This window comes from Lissotriton vulgaris, chromosome 5, assembly GCF_964263255.1.
Source record: "Lissotriton vulgaris chromosome 5, aLisVul1.2, whole genome shotgun sequence".
In the NCBI taxonomy this organism is placed as follows: Eukaryota; Metazoa; Chordata; class Amphibia; order Caudata; family Salamandridae; genus Lissotriton; species Lissotriton vulgaris.
In genome coordinates this window covers 1,676,720,131-1,676,738,028 of record NC_141693.1, presented here as the reverse complement: position 1 = coordinate 1,676,738,028, position 17,898 = coordinate 1,676,720,131, and the positions used below count along the sequence as shown (strand labels likewise).

General features: G+C 44.1%; 1 protein-coding gene across 3 annotated transcripts in view; it reads left to right on the top strand.

Annotated features, from left to right (window-relative positions):
- Positions 1-5,414, top strand: part of LOC147716939 (E3 ubiquitin-protein ligase RNF113A-like) — a 419,377-nt gene extending 413,963 nt beyond the window's left edge. For all 3 annotated transcript variants that reach the window (XM_086920462.1, XM_086920461.1, XM_086920460.1), the window contains one exon: positions 5,262-5,414. In XM_086920462.1, coding sequence (XP_086776588.1) covers positions 5,262-5,335 — 74 coding nt within the window. In that variant the 3' untranslated portion in view covers positions 5,336-5,414. The remainder of the gene's footprint in view (positions 1-5,261) is intronic.
- The last annotated feature ends 12,484 nt before the right edge of the window (positions 5,415-17,898 follow it).

The window sequence follows — 17,898 nt, the reverse complement described above, 5'->3', positions numbered from 1 at the left end:
CACAATTCTACACGGGAAGAAGAGACCATTGGACACGGACTCTTATTCCCCCATTCCTCTAAAGAAAAAGGACTTCAGGACTTTTCCCTATAGACCTTTCACTCCTTTCTATCCCACTATGCCTACTACGCCTTTTGCTCCTTACTCTCCTATGCACTCAGATTACAATGAGGATAACACAGGGGAAGATCCTCAAGATGATTATAACTATCCAGAGGATCCTAATCCACAAGATGACACATGGGAATATCAAAATGACCCATATGACGCACATCCCATCCCTGACACCTCCTCATACCCAACAAAGCCGTCGCCTACCGACGACACCATTGTCTTCAACCAACTAATAGATAGGGCAGCACAGTACCACAATGTAGACATGCACAATGACCCAATAGACGAAGACTTTCTATTTGACACATTCCCTCTTCAGAGAAAAATGTCAGGACACTCCCTATGTTCAAAGGGGTACTAAAACACGCACCAGATATATTTAAAGATACAGCCAGGGCAAGTGTGATCAATCCCAGGATTGAAAAGAAATATAGAGCGGCCCCTACAGACCCTACTTATATTAGAGGCCAGTTACCTTTAGACTCACTGGTAGTGGCTAACGCACGCAAAAGAGCCAACTCACAGACAACAGGAGACGCTCCGCCTCCTGTTAAGGAGTCTAAAATACTAGAGGCCTCAGGTAAAAGAGTAGCATCACAAGCTTCCAATTCTTGGAGAATTGCAAACACACAAGCTCTACTAGCTCGTTACGATAGAGCACACTATGACCAGCTTAAAAGTTTGATGCAACACCTGCCGGAACCTCACAAAGCCCAAGCTAATGGCCTCATACAAGAAGGAAAGATCATTACAAATGCTTCCATTAAATGTGCGCTTGACGCAGCTGACACTGCAGCCAGGTCCATTAACACTAGCGTCTTACTACGAAGACATGCATGGCTACGCATCTCTGGCTTTAAGAATGAGGTGCAATCCACAATTCTTAACCAACCAGTCAATCAAGACTTCATTTTTGGCCCTGCAGTGGATACCATTCTAGACAAAATGAAAAAAGATACAGAAACTGCAAAATCAATGGGCGCATTGCAGTTTCAACAACACAGAGGTTCCTTGCTACGCTCCTCTTACAGAGGAGCTACACGAGGCAATACTTCACAAACCTCGTCTACATACAAAAGCAACACCCAAGGTTCCTTTAACAAAGCTCCAACAGAGGAGGTTATAGGGGCAATAATAAGAAGGGAAGAGGACGTGGAGGCGATAACACCAGAGCCTCCACTGAAGCAAAACAGTGACTTCATCACACTACCTCCAGACCATCTAACACCGGTCGAAGGCAGTATCCAACAATTCCTACCAGTCTGGAACGCAATTACCACAGACAGGTGGGTGAGACAAATTATCCAGTATGGTTATTGCCTAGAGCTCTTTTCTACTCCACCCAACATACCACCCAGACACCGTCCTATGTCCAAAGAACACATCACCCTGCTACAACAAGAGGTGAAATGCATGCTGGAAAAGGGAGCCATAGAGCCAGTCCCTTTCCAACACCAAGGGACAGGAGTATACTCACTATACTTCCTTATTCCCAAGAAGGGCAGGTCTCTCAGACCAGTATTGGATCTCAGACCCCTAAATCAATACAAACTGTCGAAGCACTTCCATATGATCACTCTACAGCAATTGCTCCCATTGCTTCAGCAAGGAGACTTCCTAGCAACACTCAAGGATGCGTATTTTCACATACCTATACATCAAGCTCACAGCAAATATCTCAGGTTCACAATAGAAGGTCAACACTACCAATTCAAGGTTCTCCCCTTCGGGGTAACCACAGCTCCAAGAGTTTTTACAAAATGCTTAGCGACAGTACCTGCACATCTCAGGAGGCAGCACATCCACGTATTTCCATACCTAGACGATTGGCTAATACAAGCAAAATCGTACGAACAGTGTGTAAAAGACACGTCTCAAACACTCCAGCTGCTACACAGCCTGGGTTTTGCAGTAAACTACCCAAAATCACATCTACAACCATCCCACACACAACAATATCTGGGTGTTACTATAAATACCTTAGTAGCAAATGCATATCCAAACTCAACAAGGTTAGCCAACATGCAGATGTTCATTCGCAAATTTCAGCCACAACACTCTTTGCCAGCTCGAGTATTCATGCAGCTCATAGGCATGATGGCTTCCTGCATATTCATTGTCCCCCATGCCCGACTTCAAATGCGTCCACTACAAGAGTGCCTTGCAAGACAGTGGAACCAAGCTCAGCGACTACTAAAAGACCTAGTGTTGGTAGACAGTCGCGCTTACAACTCTCTGCAATGGTGGAAACCACAAAACCTTTCCAAGGGCTGACTGTTCCAAGAGCAAGTTCCACAACTAGTACTAACAGCAGACGCATCGCTGACAGGTTTGGGAGCCCACCTACTTCAATACAGAGTCCAAGGGCTCTGGACAATCAAACAAAAAAAACTGCATATCAACCAACTAGAGTTGCTAGCAAAAATATTTCTAGCCCTAAAAGCATTCCAGAAATACTTGTACAACAAGACTGTGTTGATCCGGACGGACATGACAGCCATGTACTATATACAGAAACAGGGAGAAACACACTCTCCACAGCTGTCCCACTTAGCACAGAGCATATGGAAGTGGGCAATTCCCAAAAAATCTTTCTCCTGGCAGAACACCTCCCAGGGAAGGACAATCAAGTAGCGGATCTGCTCAGCAGACACAGCCAACAACTACACAAATGGGAGATTCACCCCCAAGTTCTCCAGCCATTCTTCCAAAAATGGCGGGTACCCAGAGATAGACCTGTTTTCCACAAAAGAAAACTCAAAATGCCAGTACTTTGCCGCCCGGTTCCTACATCCGTTGTCACAGGGCAATGCGATATGGATGAACTGGTCAGGCAGATTTGCGTACGCTTTTCCCCCAGCACCACTAATACCGCTGGTGGCACGCAAACTACGGCAATAGTCACTCACAATGATCCTAGATGCTCCCACATGGGCGAGACAGCCATGGTACACAACGTTCCTGGAGCTTTCAGTAGTTCCTCATCAAAGGCTGCGCCTCGCACCCCATCTTGTAACTCAGAACTATGGAGAAATCAGACACCCAGATCCCAATCAGATGAACCTAGCGATCTGGCTCCTGAAGTCTTAGAATTTGGATACCTCAACTTATCTCCAGACTGCATGAACATCATTAAGGAGGCAAGACGACCAACTACTAGAGCATGCTATGAAGCTAAATGGAAAAGATTTGTTATTTACTGCAACAATAACTAAATCAACCCATTAGATGCTTCCATACCAAACATTATATGTTACTTATTGCATCTTCAAAGATGCAACCTAGCAAACTCTTCTATAAGACTACACCTCGCTGCTATAGCAGCATATCTCCAAAACAGACAACACCTTTCACTGTTTAGAGTACCAGCAATCAAGGCTTTTATGGAGGGTCTTAAAAGGGTGATTCCTCCAAAGCACCCACCTTCCCCAGCCTGGAACCTAAATATAGTACTTACCAGACTTATGGGACCTCCTTTCGAACCTCTACACTCATGTGAATTGCAATTTCTAACATGGAAGGTGGCATTCTTGATTGCAATTACCTCACTCAGGCAAGTTAGCGAGCTACAAGCACTAACAATTCAAGAACCCTTCATACAGATACATGCTAACAGGGTAGTACTTAGAACAAACCCTAAGTTTATTCCAAAGGTCATATCCACTTTCCATATTAATCAATCAATAGAACTGCCAGTGTTCTTCCAAAATCCACAGTCAGTAGCTGAAAGAGCCCTACACACACTGGATGTAAAGAGCTCTGCTTTATTATGTGGACAGAATGAAATCATTTAGAAAAACAAAGCAATTATTTGTTGCTTTTTCACCATAAAATAAAGGGAATCCCATATCAAAGTCAAGAATAGCCAGATGGATCGTTAAATGCATTCAAATATGTTATCAAAAGGCTAAACGCACTTTAACTGTCCCCCCAAGAGCACATTCTACGCGCAAAAGGGGGGCATCCATGGCTTTCCTAGGGAATATTCCTCTTGAAGACATATGTAGAGCAGCCACATGGACTACCATACACACTTTCACAAAACACTACTGTGTAGACGTGCAAGCAAAGCAGCAAGCTGCTGTAGGCCAGGCTGTCCTCAAAACTCTCTTTCAAATTGCTGCAGCTGGCACAGGTAACCAGGAGATACTGCTATACAGTCTATGCACAGATATGAATTCAGCAGCCCACATGCCTCGAACGGAATATGCTACTTACCAGTTTGCATCTGCTCTTGGCATGTAGGGCTGCTGACATTCATATCGCCCACCCTCCTCCCCGGTGTCTGTCGCAGCTGCAGCATTATCTTTTGCATGGCCATCTCTTACTTTACTATCTCCATCTCTGCCACAATGGCAAAAAACAATCTGAGGATGGAGAAGATGCCCATGCGCACTGTAGTCCAGGGGAGGAGTCACCTATCTTGTGATACTTCGAAGACTCTTCCAAGACAACAAGGTGCAATCATCCGGACCCAACACTAGGCGGCGATCTATGCACAGATATGAATGTCAGCAGCCCTACATGCTAAGAACAGATGAATACTGGTAAGTAGCCTATTCCTTATGTAGGTGTAACCACGGTCAGGTATATCGAAAATCTGTTAGAATACCATAGCAGGCTCTGAATGAAAAATGTCAGGAGTACGCAGTCGCCGAATGCTTTTCCATAACTCTGAACAAGCTCTTTATGTGCACGTAACTTCGGAGACTGTTTTCCCATAGTTTTAAATGAGGTAGTTGGTGTGCATGTTATTCAAAAAAGCTCTTTTACAGCTCTAAACGAGATCTCGGATGTGTTGCAGTCTGTTTGACTAGAAAGCCGATACGTATGCACAAAATACTAATAACATTTTATCATCTCAGATTTTAGTTTATTTAAGGCAGATAACACTTAACCGTGTCTTCCGTATACAAAGTATGCATAATTGCTGCATAATCTTGAAGAATGCTGTTTCATCATGTGTTCTTGAATGTGTATTTGTTTGCTTGCAATTTTTTAGACTGCTTTACCAAAGTTTGATTAAGATCTTAAGGGTGTGGAATCTCTCTGAATTCTTTCACGTTGCTGTTAACAAATTTTTAGAGCAAAATGAGATTCCCTATATCAACACAAAACAACATTTGCCTCCTTTTTTTATTTTACAGAACTGATGGCAAAGATAGAAAAGCACAAGGCGGCCCACCCTCATTCGGATGATCAGGAGGAGGAAGACGACTAGAAGAATTAAAATTAGTTGGACATTTGTTTGTTTTTATAAAATAAATAAAACCTTAATAAAAATATACTTTCCTGCCCAACTCAGTATTTGTCACCTAACCGTTTAGGGCTGTATATATGAGGTGCTTTTCAGTTGACAATCAAAACAGTGGTTCTAAATAATCACCTTAAAAATAGCATGTAAGCATAAGAAGTACTCTGCACGGGTAAATGACATTCCAAAAACAGCAACATTTTCACTTTTCTTAATAAGATTCAAGGAGCTGTAAACTACTCTACTTAACTATCAAAATGAGGGTGAAAGAGAGATTTGAACATGGTAAGTCAATAATGCTGCTTAAGTTATACATTTTTCAGGCTCTTCCTACTTTTCAAATGATTCTGAATGTGAAAACAGAACTAGAAAAAACTCCTTAAAATAAATCATTTTTGTAAAGTCACCTGCCCCGGGACCGCCCCCCCGCCCCCCCCCCCCCTTGTGCATCACCTACTGTCTTGAGCACAATACTTATTTTTCACAGTTTATATTCTTTTCTCTACAAACCAGGTCTTTTCTTGATAGTTCGCCTCTTTTTTGACTCCAAAGAAAAAACAAAAACAAAAAAGTTTACATTCCTCTTCTAAACACACCACTGAAGACCAGCATAAAGCAGTCTATAGTTAACACCTATCTTCGTGATTACTGATCTACACAAGGCGTGCATGCCTCATTTGAGGAGCTTTTATCTATTAAGTGTGATATTTTTGTGCTGGAACATTGAGAGGTCACTATCAATGTCAAAGATAGGCCCAGTATTGTATGAGCCCATCGCCTTTTTGACAGAACACCTGGATACCCTTCGATGATAGGCCATACTCTACAAATCCAAAATAATATAACAGAACGCTGCCTGCTGCATTGAAGTGAACAAGGTTGTCTCCTCTGTTTCTGTACCCTCAAACAGTCATTCAGGAGGAGCCCAGTCGAGTACATGCACTTGCTACTATCTCTTGGTGAGAAAATTCTCATCTGCAAGAACTGAGCCCCAAATGCCAGCCAACCTACGCAAACCGTATAAAGTTGTCATGGTACTGGAGAGGAGCACTCTTGCTTCAGCCAGTACCAAACATGCCCCAATCCGAGTTTGAGCATGCTCCCTCGTCAGTCTGTGCCAAATCACATACATTGGAGTTTGTCTTGAACCACAAGACCAGTGACAGCAGAGAAAGAGAGAAAAAAAAACATAGATCACAGTGGCTTAACACTGCCTCTGATACCGTTATCTTTAAGTCTTCCTTCTTACTAGTCCCAGAGTTTAGTTTTCAATCGAAACAACAAACTAGTTAAAATGTATTTTTTGAGAGTCTAAATCAAGACTAAAGTTCCTTCTCAACATTTCCTGTCTCACCCGGATGGGTTGTTCGGTACTCCTATAGGGTGCCCTTTTAAGTCGTCAAAAATGTTCTGTTGTGGTCATCTAGCCTCTGCTGAGTATTCTTGCACTCCTGTTCCACTGCGTGCCCAGTCTGTAGTATTGGCAAATGATCATGTCCCTAGATCTGTCATCTTGAATATATACAACATTGTAAACACAAGTCATACTTTTTCCTCTTTCGCATCATTATTTTATTGAGGTTTTCGCACTTCAATGGAACCTGAAGAGACAAAAGTGGCTCTATCATAATGTAAGCACAAGAGGCCTCGTTCAAAAATGTAAATAGTGTGGATCATTTCTTAACATCCTAGTCTATTTAAATGAACTTGCTGGTTCGAACACTCTGTACCATGGTACAACAACTGTTGTATCGGAAGTGACACCAATTAAAAGACCTAAAGGAAATACAGGTTCTGATAGTGTCTGAAATTGAAGATTTTCACAATTTGATAAAAGATTCATACTGTAATGTTTCATGTTATGCAGGCATTCTGTTTCGGTCCACCCTCCAAGTCTCACTGCTTCTGTCCACCCTCCAAGTCTCACTGCTTTCGGACTACCTTCTAGTCTTACAGCCTTAAAATTTTCCAAACCTACTTTGGCTAATGTAGCATCCTCCCCTTGCTGGGTACTTGCTGATAACTACACCACACACCGAGTTTAGTATAACACATCTGTTCTTCTGCGTGTAACGGCAAACTCAACATTCTAAACCTGTATTCACTTCACTAAGCTCTAACACTTAGGTCACAGTTCTACAGAGCCCATCAGGAGCCACAAGGGCTCTGTCATTGCAAACTTAAACAACACTACATCTCCCTCGCTGTTAAATATATATATTTTTTCAGTTTAAACAAATACATTCTCAAACTTAGCTCTACAATGATTCTTCGTGGCGCTTTGATCACACATCCCGACAGTGTCTTCGGATACTGGGGGCAGGCAGCAGACGTGTCCATGACCTGCGTTGGTGATGTAGGAAAAACAGCAATCATGGGTCTTCACTTGTCCTTTCAGACCCACGTTCTACATTGACATCAGTACCTGACGAGCGATGAGCCACATGTCAGAAATGCTATAAATCTCACGTAATGGACTTCCCAGGAAGTTGGGCAGTCCCCATGTGTCCTTTGCTGATCACATGAAATGGCTCAGCATCAAAAGGAGCATCAGACTTTAGGTTTCTATGCTGACGATAAGCACTCGATCTCCTCTAGAGAATGTAACGTCTTTTGCATGTCGATGCTTGTCTGCATAGGCCTTCATTTAACTTTTATGATCCAAGTCTTTCATGCAGGTTTCTTCCTCAGTATTTGATCTTCTGTTAGTCCATTAAGGTAGTTTGGTCGTCTTGGCTATCCCGAACATCAAGGTTGCGGAGCTTTCACCTGTGGTCGAGTGAGGGGTCAAACGGTAAGCTCAAAGAATGAACTTAACTCCTTAACCGTGGTGCAAATTCCGCCTCAGTGCGGGAGTTCTAGTGAGTGGGCGAGGCCGCGTCGGCCAACGGACATGCTCAGCACTAGCGAGGTAGTGCTCACGATGGCCGTTGGCCGATGCGACCACGGAACGGGTTAAGACAGTTTTAAAGTTGAGCTTTTTTAGTACAGCACGATGGACTGCTTTCATAAGAGTACTCATGAAACTATGCTAAGAAAAATAGTGGAGCACTCAATAAGTCCATAAACCTCTTAGTATCAGGAACCTCCAGAGTTATGGGAGAAAATCCACTAAGCGTTGTGAGCACCTCATTAATTATGGTCCCACAGGCTATATTTTCGAGTTCGGTTGTCTTTTTCTGAATTCGACTTTTGACAAGGATCTGTCCCAAGGTAGTAAAGGTGAACACAACCAAAGTATTGAGTGTCCAAATGGTCGACCGCAAAACATGAGGTACCTCTGGACCTTGGTAAGTCCAATCGTATACTGTTTGGTGTGCTGCTGCAAAAAGGCATCTGCTTTGTTCAGGCAGTACGAAAACTTTAATTCAGGCAATGGAGGTAGTTCATTATATTTCTCTTCAGGCATAATATTTATTGACCCACCACTATCGATAACAAAAAGTAATGTGCAACCGTTGACTTCTAGTGTGATTTTCAGACAGTTTTGAATGACTTTGGTGCTTTGTCATGCCCACTTTTCTTGAACTGGTATTTTTCTTACATGTGGCCAGTCCAACATGCGCACATTTCTCTGCGGCAAACATCGACATGGCACAACCAAATGTTTCATCTTCACTTGACATTGATACTGAAGAATTGTTTGCCAAAGATTTTTAGGGCTCGCACCTTTTCTATTTCGCAGAAATAGAAAACAGGGGTGAGTCCTTATGTCGCTGATCCAATTCTTTCTCCAAAGGCTCTCTTCAGGCAGCTGATTGGCTCTCTTCAAGGAGGATTTCAAACAGTTCACGTGAATCCCAATCACGTGACCTGCTCCCATGCACAAGCCTTCAAAGCCTCAGCCATTTGCTTTCCAACCAGTGCTGCAGGCCGTGACTCGCATCAAAGGCAGCCCAGCCCAGCTTCTCCCAGCAGGCAGCCCACTCCCCTCCCTCTCTTGACTTTCAGTGACTTCACACTTCGTGCCCCTATCCCTGTCCCTTCAAGGCAGCCCAGCCCAGCTTCTACCAGCAGGCAGCCCACCCCCCTCCCTCTCCATGTGGTCAAAGCCTGCCCAGCCTGTGCCGTCTCTCCCTACCCCTTAACCCTGCCCCCACCTCCTTCTATCTCCCAGTCCCTTGCTGTCGTCCAGTTCAGGCTGTGATCTACATCAAAGCGATCCGCTCCGCCCCCTGCTGTACCCCATATGGTTTTGTTGATTGAAGCACCTCGCCTCCCTCAGAGCGCACTGTTTCTTCCTTTTTAAAAACGTCACATTCTAAAGCAGGGGCGGATTGGCAAGGCGGGCATTCGGGAATGGGCCGAAGGGCCGGTGCCTCAGTGCCCTCTGTGGGCCGTTTTTTTTCTCCCCTGTCCCAGTCCACAGAGAGTGGACTAGGAAAGGGGTGGAAAAAAAACGGCCCACAGAGTGCATGGAGACAGAGACTGAGAAAATGAAAGCAGCCTCGCTGTGCGGCCAGACAGCGATTGTCAGCTGTGGGCTCTCCTTCACCCCTACCCTGCCAAGCAATCAAGCTGAGGCTGGGCTGGAGAGGGGAGATTGTTTGCAATAATCGGCCTCCCTGGGGGCCAGGTGTTTCTCAGGCCTTTGAGCCATTTGCACCTCGGCCCCCATGCGCCCATACAGCCCAGAAACGGTGTTGGTCTTAACACCTCGCCCACAGCCCTTCAGATTCAGGGCATAGTGGGCGAGGAAGAATGGGTCTTGCTGTGGGGGCCTGGTGATGTTTGGAATTTTTTTGTTTTATTTATTTATGCGATTTTATATAGCGCGGACTTTACCCAAAGGTGTCAGAGCGCTTCACACTAGAAACAGCAATAATACATGAGGAGAAAATTATAAGTGGACAAATTACAAAAGCAAACGTTAAGTTACATGAATCAAAAGTGACAATAGTGAGCAACCAAAATACAAGAGGAGCAAACGATACATTACAGGAGGAAAAAGAGATATGTGTGCAGGTTACAAAAGTGTACAAAATACAAGTAGAGGTATAATACTGCAATTAATGGCAGACACTCCAGCACAAGAACAAACGTTACGTAGGCAATGGTGGCACTTGTGCACGTATCTAAAGCAAACAAAAGTGAGAGGTAGCAAACAGTGTGTTACAAGAGAAAAGTGACTTGTGCAAGTTACAAAAGGGTACCATACACAGGTACAAGGGTAATACTACAGTAAATGGTAAACACTCAAACTGCCAGAACACACTGGGAAGGCACTTCCCATGCACCAGCTTCACCTCAGCCTCCCCCCTGGCTACCTGGCTACCTTGGATGACCCAGAAAGCTGTGTTTTGTGCTCCCCTGCCAGGACATTTTCCCAAGGCCTGGAGGGTTGATTAATTTACTAATTGCAGGGGCCTTACCTCTATTCATGTGCTCCTGAGCTGAAGGTCTGGGGAGGGATGAGTAGGTTAGTAATAGCAGGGGCTTTGCTGCTTTTCAGGTGCTCCTGTGCTGGAGGGCTGGAATAATTTTGTGACAAAAAGGGGCCTTGCTTAATTTTTTTAGTTTCTCAGCATGTAGGCCATTGTCACCTTGGCCCTGTGTCGTGTGCAAGAACAGTATCCTCCCACTTTCATTCCTTGTCTGTGCAAATGGTGTTTCATGAAAGGGCACGCCCCTTGAATGTGGGCCACGTCCCTTAAATATGGGCCACGCCTCTAGAATGTGGGCCACTTTTTTCGTCAGTGCCCGGGCTGAATTGTGATCCCAATCCGACCCTGTTCTAAAGCAGCCCCGGGCGTGTACAGTTTCAGCCCTGTACTCCCGGGGCTGCTTGTCTATCATTCATAAGAAGCTTTTCAGCACTCCTCCCTTTACCATGTTGTCACAGTGACGACATGGAATGGGAGGGGTTATCTGCCCTCTCACCTGCCCTTTACACGGCGCATGCTTATGCGCCTCGTTATGTTTACAGCATTAGGGCCTGAGTTGTGATTTTATGACCTGCAGTCAGGGGCGGATTGGCAAGGCGGGCATTCGGGCATGGGCCGAAGGGCCGGTGCCTCAGTGCCCTCTGTGGGCCGTTTTTTTTCTCCCCTGTCCCAGTCCACAGAGAGTGGACTTGGAAAGGGGAGAAAAAAAACGGCCCACAGAGTGCACGGAGACAGAGACACAGAAAATGAAAGCAGCCTCGCAGTGCGGCCAGACAGCGATTTTCAGCTGTTGCCTCTCCTTCCCCCCTACCCTGCCAAGCAATCAAGCTGAGGCTGGGCTGGGAAGGGGAGATTGTTTGCAATAATCGGCCTCCCTGGGGGCCAGGTGTTTCTCAGGCTTTTGAGCCATTTGCACCTCGGCCCCTGGCCCCCTGGCGCCCATGCAGCCCAGAAACGGTGTTAGTCTTAACACCTCGCCCACAGCCCTTCACATTCAGGGAATAGAGGGCGAGGAAGAATGGGTCTTGCTGTGGGGGCCAGGTGATGTTTGGAATTTTTTTGCTTTATTTATTTATTTATTCGTGCGATTTTATATAGCGCGGACTTTACCCGAAGGTGTCAGAGCGCTTCACACTAGGAACAGCAATAATACATGAGGAGAAAATTATAAGTGGACAAATTACAAAAGCAAACGTTAAGTTACATGAATCAAAAGTGACAATAGTGAGCAACCAAAATACAAGAGGAGCAAACGATACATTACAGGAGGAAAAAGTGATGTGTGTGCAGGTTACAAAAGCGTACAAAGTACAAGTAGAGCTATAATACTGCAATTAATGGCAGACACTCCAGCACAAGAACAAACGTTACGTAGGCAATGGTGGCACTTGTGCAAGTATCTAAAGCAAACAAAATGAGAGGTAGCAAACAGTGTGTTACAAGAGAAAAGTGACGTGTGCAAGTTACAAAAGGGTACTATACACAGGTGCAACGGTAATACTACAGTAAATGGTAAATACTCAAACTGCCAGAACACACTGGGAAGGCACTTCCCATGCACCAGCTTCACCTCACCCTCCCCCTGGCTACCTGGCTACCTTGGATGACCCAGAAAGCTGTGTTTTGTGCTCCCCTGCCAGGACATTTTCCCAAGGCCTGGAGGGTTGATTTACTAATTGTAGGGGCCTTACCTCTGTTCATGTGCTCCTGAGCTGAAGGTCTGGGGAAGGCTAAGTAGGTTAGTAACAGCAGGGGCTTTGCTGCTTTTCAGGTGCTCCTGTGCTGGAGGGCTGGAATAATTTTGTGACAAAAAGGGGCCTTGCTATTTTTTTTAGTTGCTCAGCATGTAGGCCATTGTCACCTTGGCCCTGTGTCCTGTGCAAGAACAGTATCCTCCCACTTTCATTCCTTGTCTGCGCAAATGGTGTTTCATGAAAGGGAACGCCCCTTGAATGAGGGTCACGCCCCTTGAATGAGGGCCACGCCTCTAGAATGTGGGCCACTTTTTTCGTCAGTGCCCGGGCCGAATTGTGATCCCAATCCGACCCTGCCTGCAGTAGCTGGGCCTCGAGCAGTCAGCAGGACAGCTTTAATGGAAAGACAGGCCTGTTCTTCAACAGACATGGCGGCCAGGAATTGGCTTCAGAGGCACGACTTTGTTATTGAAGACATTCATGTGAAAAAACAGCATCCAGTCACATGCGGTTGGTGCAGCGGGGCACTGCGTGCAGCAGAATATGTAAATCATGTCGAGTTCAGTTTTCCAGTAATCCATTGACTCAGAAGTCTCTAGGTAACTCCAGGAAGTGGCATCCTTCAACTGGATTCTGCACGGCGTAGGAGGAAATTAATTTCCACATTGCAAAATGCTTTAAGGCGGCAGGCCAAGATGAGCGCTTGTGTCCTCAATGAAAAAACGCACTGCGAGCGCAGAACTGGCAGAATAATTCACCACTAGATTTATCAATAAGAAGTGTACGTAGGTAACTATAATGCCAGTCATTCTATTAGCATAGTCATTACGGGCAAGTAATCAGGGCATTCACATAAACCGCTGTACTACTGTTTCCCATTCCATTGCTTTGAATGATGTGTGTGCCCCAAGTGAGCAGCACACCAGGAATCACAAACTGTGTCCAGGCAGCTGGAATTAGCTGTGCCACCCTCAACACCGTAATGAATGTTGTATTACAAGAAGAGGGATTTGCTTATATAATTTTCTGTCATTACTTTAATAGTACACGGAATTGGGCTCTGGGAGTTTTTATTTTACGAATTTAAGGAGTGGTAGTTTACGAAAATGGCTATTCAAATTTCATGAGCCTAAATCACACTCCAAAATCCACGCAGGCCCACCATGGTAAAAAGGCAGCAACAGAGGTATGATAGTGTTTTGATACTTGATCAGGTAGTGCAAAAATGCACCTTTGAGTAGGTGTATTGTAACGGATCTCTCCTCAAAAATGCAACTTCCTTGATCTCACGAGAAAGTCGGTGTTTGGGATCATCTTTCATAGAACGGACATCCAACTCAATTTTAAATTAAGATTATTCTGTTTAAACGAAGGGCCAGTCTGCACCACCTTTAATAGCACTGGTTGAAAGATCTGCTGTGCACTGTTGGTGTGCAGCGTCTCAGTCTGCTGCGACACCATGACCCGATTAGACTTCCTTTCCTACTCCAAACATAATGTGAGTACAGCTGGTCTCTAAATTAAGGTGCGCTTTAATTCTACTGCAATAATGCTTTCTTTTATCTTTGTTATAGGCTGTAGCAAAGTGCCAACAAATCGTGTTTTTTTCTCTTTAAAGTATAAAATAGTGCTTGTAATTTGCAGGCATTTTGTGCCAAAAGCCCTAGCTTGCATAGATTGCCAGTGCCGTGAAACTGTGTTTTTACTGGTGTGCTTGTTGGGTGTGAAATACATACCTTGTTAATTGTATCCTGACTATTTCTCGGAAGCCCTGTTGCACTAGCAACACTCAAGCATTTTGTACACAAGTGCATAAATTAGCTTTTTCTCGTGGGTGGCTCTCCATTGATGACGAAAGGTACATCAACTTACACCTGCGTACAAAATACTTACACATTTGCATACAACTTCTTGACCTTCACATAGTTTTTTTACAGTGTTTGTGACAAACAGGCGAAGTTGGGAGAAAACAACTTTGCACACAGTTTCTACTGCAAGTACGTGCGACGTGTGACTTGAATATGGTTCAGAAATATTGGTTGTTATTGCATTGATGTCTACTCAATACACCATATTTCAGACCTTTTTTAGTGGCATAAAACTGTTTTTCATATAGAACAACTAGTTTTAGTTGGTAATAACGTGACTACCAATTAAAAATGGTGTAACATTTTTTTTTTTGCATATGCTTATTTTTGACATTCAGTTTTTTAATTAGAAAATGCAGCGCTCAAAACTGCTTCCCCTAACACTGTTTTTTAAACCCCCAGGAGAACACAGCTTTTGGCGAGGCGTACACTACTGATAGCAGGAAGTCTGCTGTCTTTGGCTCCCTTGTGCCACTGCCACATCTCACATATAAAACAGCTGTGTTACTGTGTCCAAACTTATGATCTCCAAGTAAAGGGAAAATAGAAGCAAACGGTAGGAACCCTGCTGCTAGGCGACCTTTAAGCTTACATTACCCTAGGTACATTGGCAACTAAATACATACACCAGGCCGTCTTGAGAACATCCACGTGTATTGTACATTTAATTACAGAGGTGGCTTGTCATTCATGAGTAAGTTTTGGCGATGCCAAATTAAACATGTTGATTCTATTTAGATCATAAACACATATATGTCCATCTTGTAATGCATGCCCCCTCCCCCCAACCTTCCGTAGGTTGTTCAGGTTCGCCCGCTACCCTTGCTCGCCGCAGTGCAGTACGCCAATAATTTTATGCCCTACCACTTTCAAATCTCACCATCCGCCACTGCAAAGGGATCCGCTCCCCCCCCTGCTTCACACTTCGAAGGAATGCGCACCCAGCCCCCGCAATGCCGAGAGCATTTCCCGGCCGCATTTAATTTCAAGCAGTTCCAAATTCATGTATTTAAGTGATTAACGTTGTAACTAAAGCACTGTAAATGGCCATTAAGTTATTAAAGCGCCAAGCCCGTGACTCTAGAGGTTTTCAACTGCATGTGTCATTACTGTTTGGGTGCACACTTGTATCCTCTTATGCAGTGCTAACTTCCAGCAGTTCTGTTATTGGAGACTATAGACTTTTTTTGCTTGAAACATCGCAAGTCGAGCACTGTAGAGATCTAAGTGGTTGTCATGTAGTTAGTTTGATTCTGGAAGACATGCTTTAATACCACCTTCGCATGACTACCTTAAGTGCAGTTTGTAAAGGGAAGTGTCCAGACTGTAGTTCAAAAGCTCATATCCCACAAAATGATCTGCGTTGTAGGGCATAAACGTTATTAGGAGACTGCAGAATCGAAAAAATCCTGCAAAAGGATTTAACCCCTTATGATAATATTAACTTGCTTTCTGTATAGTACTTAATACCACACTACTGTCATTAACAAGTGTTGTTAATAAAAGCAATTTCAATCAGCCTGTTTAATACAATTCCATTTATTGACTACAAAAGGGAGGAAGGCAGAGCTGGCCTTGCCAAGAGCTCTGGCCCTGCAGATATTTGCAAATGTCAGGTGAAATTAACTCAGTGAGTCAGCTTGCTATCCCGGATGCTGAGGCAGTCTTTGCCAGGATCTTGCTTTATGCACCACACGCTTGCTACACTTTTTAAGTGTCCATTTTTCTCCTAACTTTCTGTAGGATCTGTATATTGAACCAAGTCCCCATGAGCTCTATCGAAGAGCTAAGTGATTGTTCTTCCACCCCTAATAATAACCTTTTATCACTCAGCACCACTCAGCACCACCACAGCATCACTCAGCACCACCACCCAGCACCACCACCCAGCACCACCACTCAGCACCACCACAGCACCACCACAACACTACCACAGCATCACTCAGCGCCACCACAGCAGCACTCAGCACCACCACAGCATCACTCAGCACCACCACAGCATCACTCAGCACCACCACAGCATCACTCAGCACCACCACAGCATCACTCAGCGCAACCCCAGCATCACTCAGCGCAACCCCAGCATCACTCAGCACCACTACAGCATCACTCAGCACCACTACAGCATCACTCCGCGCCATCACAGCATCAATCTGTGCAACCATTCAACAACAACTGGTTCAAATATGTTCTCTCAATGTTTTAAGCTTTATTACAAATGTCACAAAAAGATGTTAATATTTTACTTCTGTTCTTGGATTTTCATCACAATAAAATACACTGAACATAATCTTCACAAAAGTTATTTACAAACGTTTACGCTATTGCCATTATAAATTACAATCACTTTTATTCAAGTATTAATTTAAAAAAATCAAAAGCCATTGTTATTTGTAATATCAATACATCTAAGTCACGTAAATACAAAACATGTTGCATTACAAATGCTATAGGTGTCACATTTACGAAAGTTATAACTATTGGCATTGTAAATGACAAAGCTATTAATTTAGCTATTTTCAAAACCAACACATAAATAAAAAAATTGTCAGTTATAAGACCAATAGCTCAAACTTTCATAATTCACCTTCACTTGACATTGATACTGAAGAACTGTTTGCCAAAGATTTTTATGATAGACTTCGTTTGTTGTCAATTTGCCTCAGCTGATTGGTCAATAGGCCTTATTGGCGTGTGTCGAACTTTGCTTCTGGAATGCTCGGGTAGCCATTTTCTTTTCACGCCGTGACGCACTTACTTTATCCTTTACCTTTCAGACCAGTACAAAATGGTTCTCCTGTCCACAGCCTTTTCAGATCTGCCCAATGGCGGTACATTTACCTTTGTATGAAAACGAAAATCCACACCTTTTTCTGTGGACAAATCACTCTGTGTCCCTCAGCCTTGGGCTTACGTTTCAATTTCATGACTGACTCACTCTGGGAACCTCCGGCCTCCATGACAGCAGCTTGTCGATCAGCATACTCTTCAGCTGTAGCAGCCATGAGAACTCGCACCAGACTAATAGGCTCATGCATCAAAGCTTTTTGCGATCGCAAACGGTGCGATTCGCAAAAATCGGCCGTTTGCGATTGCAAAAGTAGCTTTTGCGATGCATGAAACAACTTGCCACTCGCAATTTAAGAAATTGCAATATTTTGTGATTTCTCAAATTGCATTTAAGGAATCGCAAATTGCGATTCCTTAAATGCAATGCAAGACGCCTTTTAAAATAGTGATTTCGCTATTCTAGCCCGCTGTTTACCGCAAAATCACACCAGATGGTAAATAACAAAAACTTTGAAAAATGCACTACAGTGCATTTTTCAAAGTTGTGGTTACACACACACATGCCCTTGGAACATGTGTGCGTGCAACATATGTGCACAGATCAATTTCAGGGGTGCAACAGGGTGTCCTTTTGACACCCAACGGTACTCGCAAATTGCGCATGCAAATTCCCATTCAATTTCAAGACGATATCGGCATTGTAACCATTTACGAAATTGGCTACCGCTGAGTGAAATATTCTCTCTGACACGGTCTGCTGTCTGCAAGCTTCTTATTCCATACCATCTGTAAGG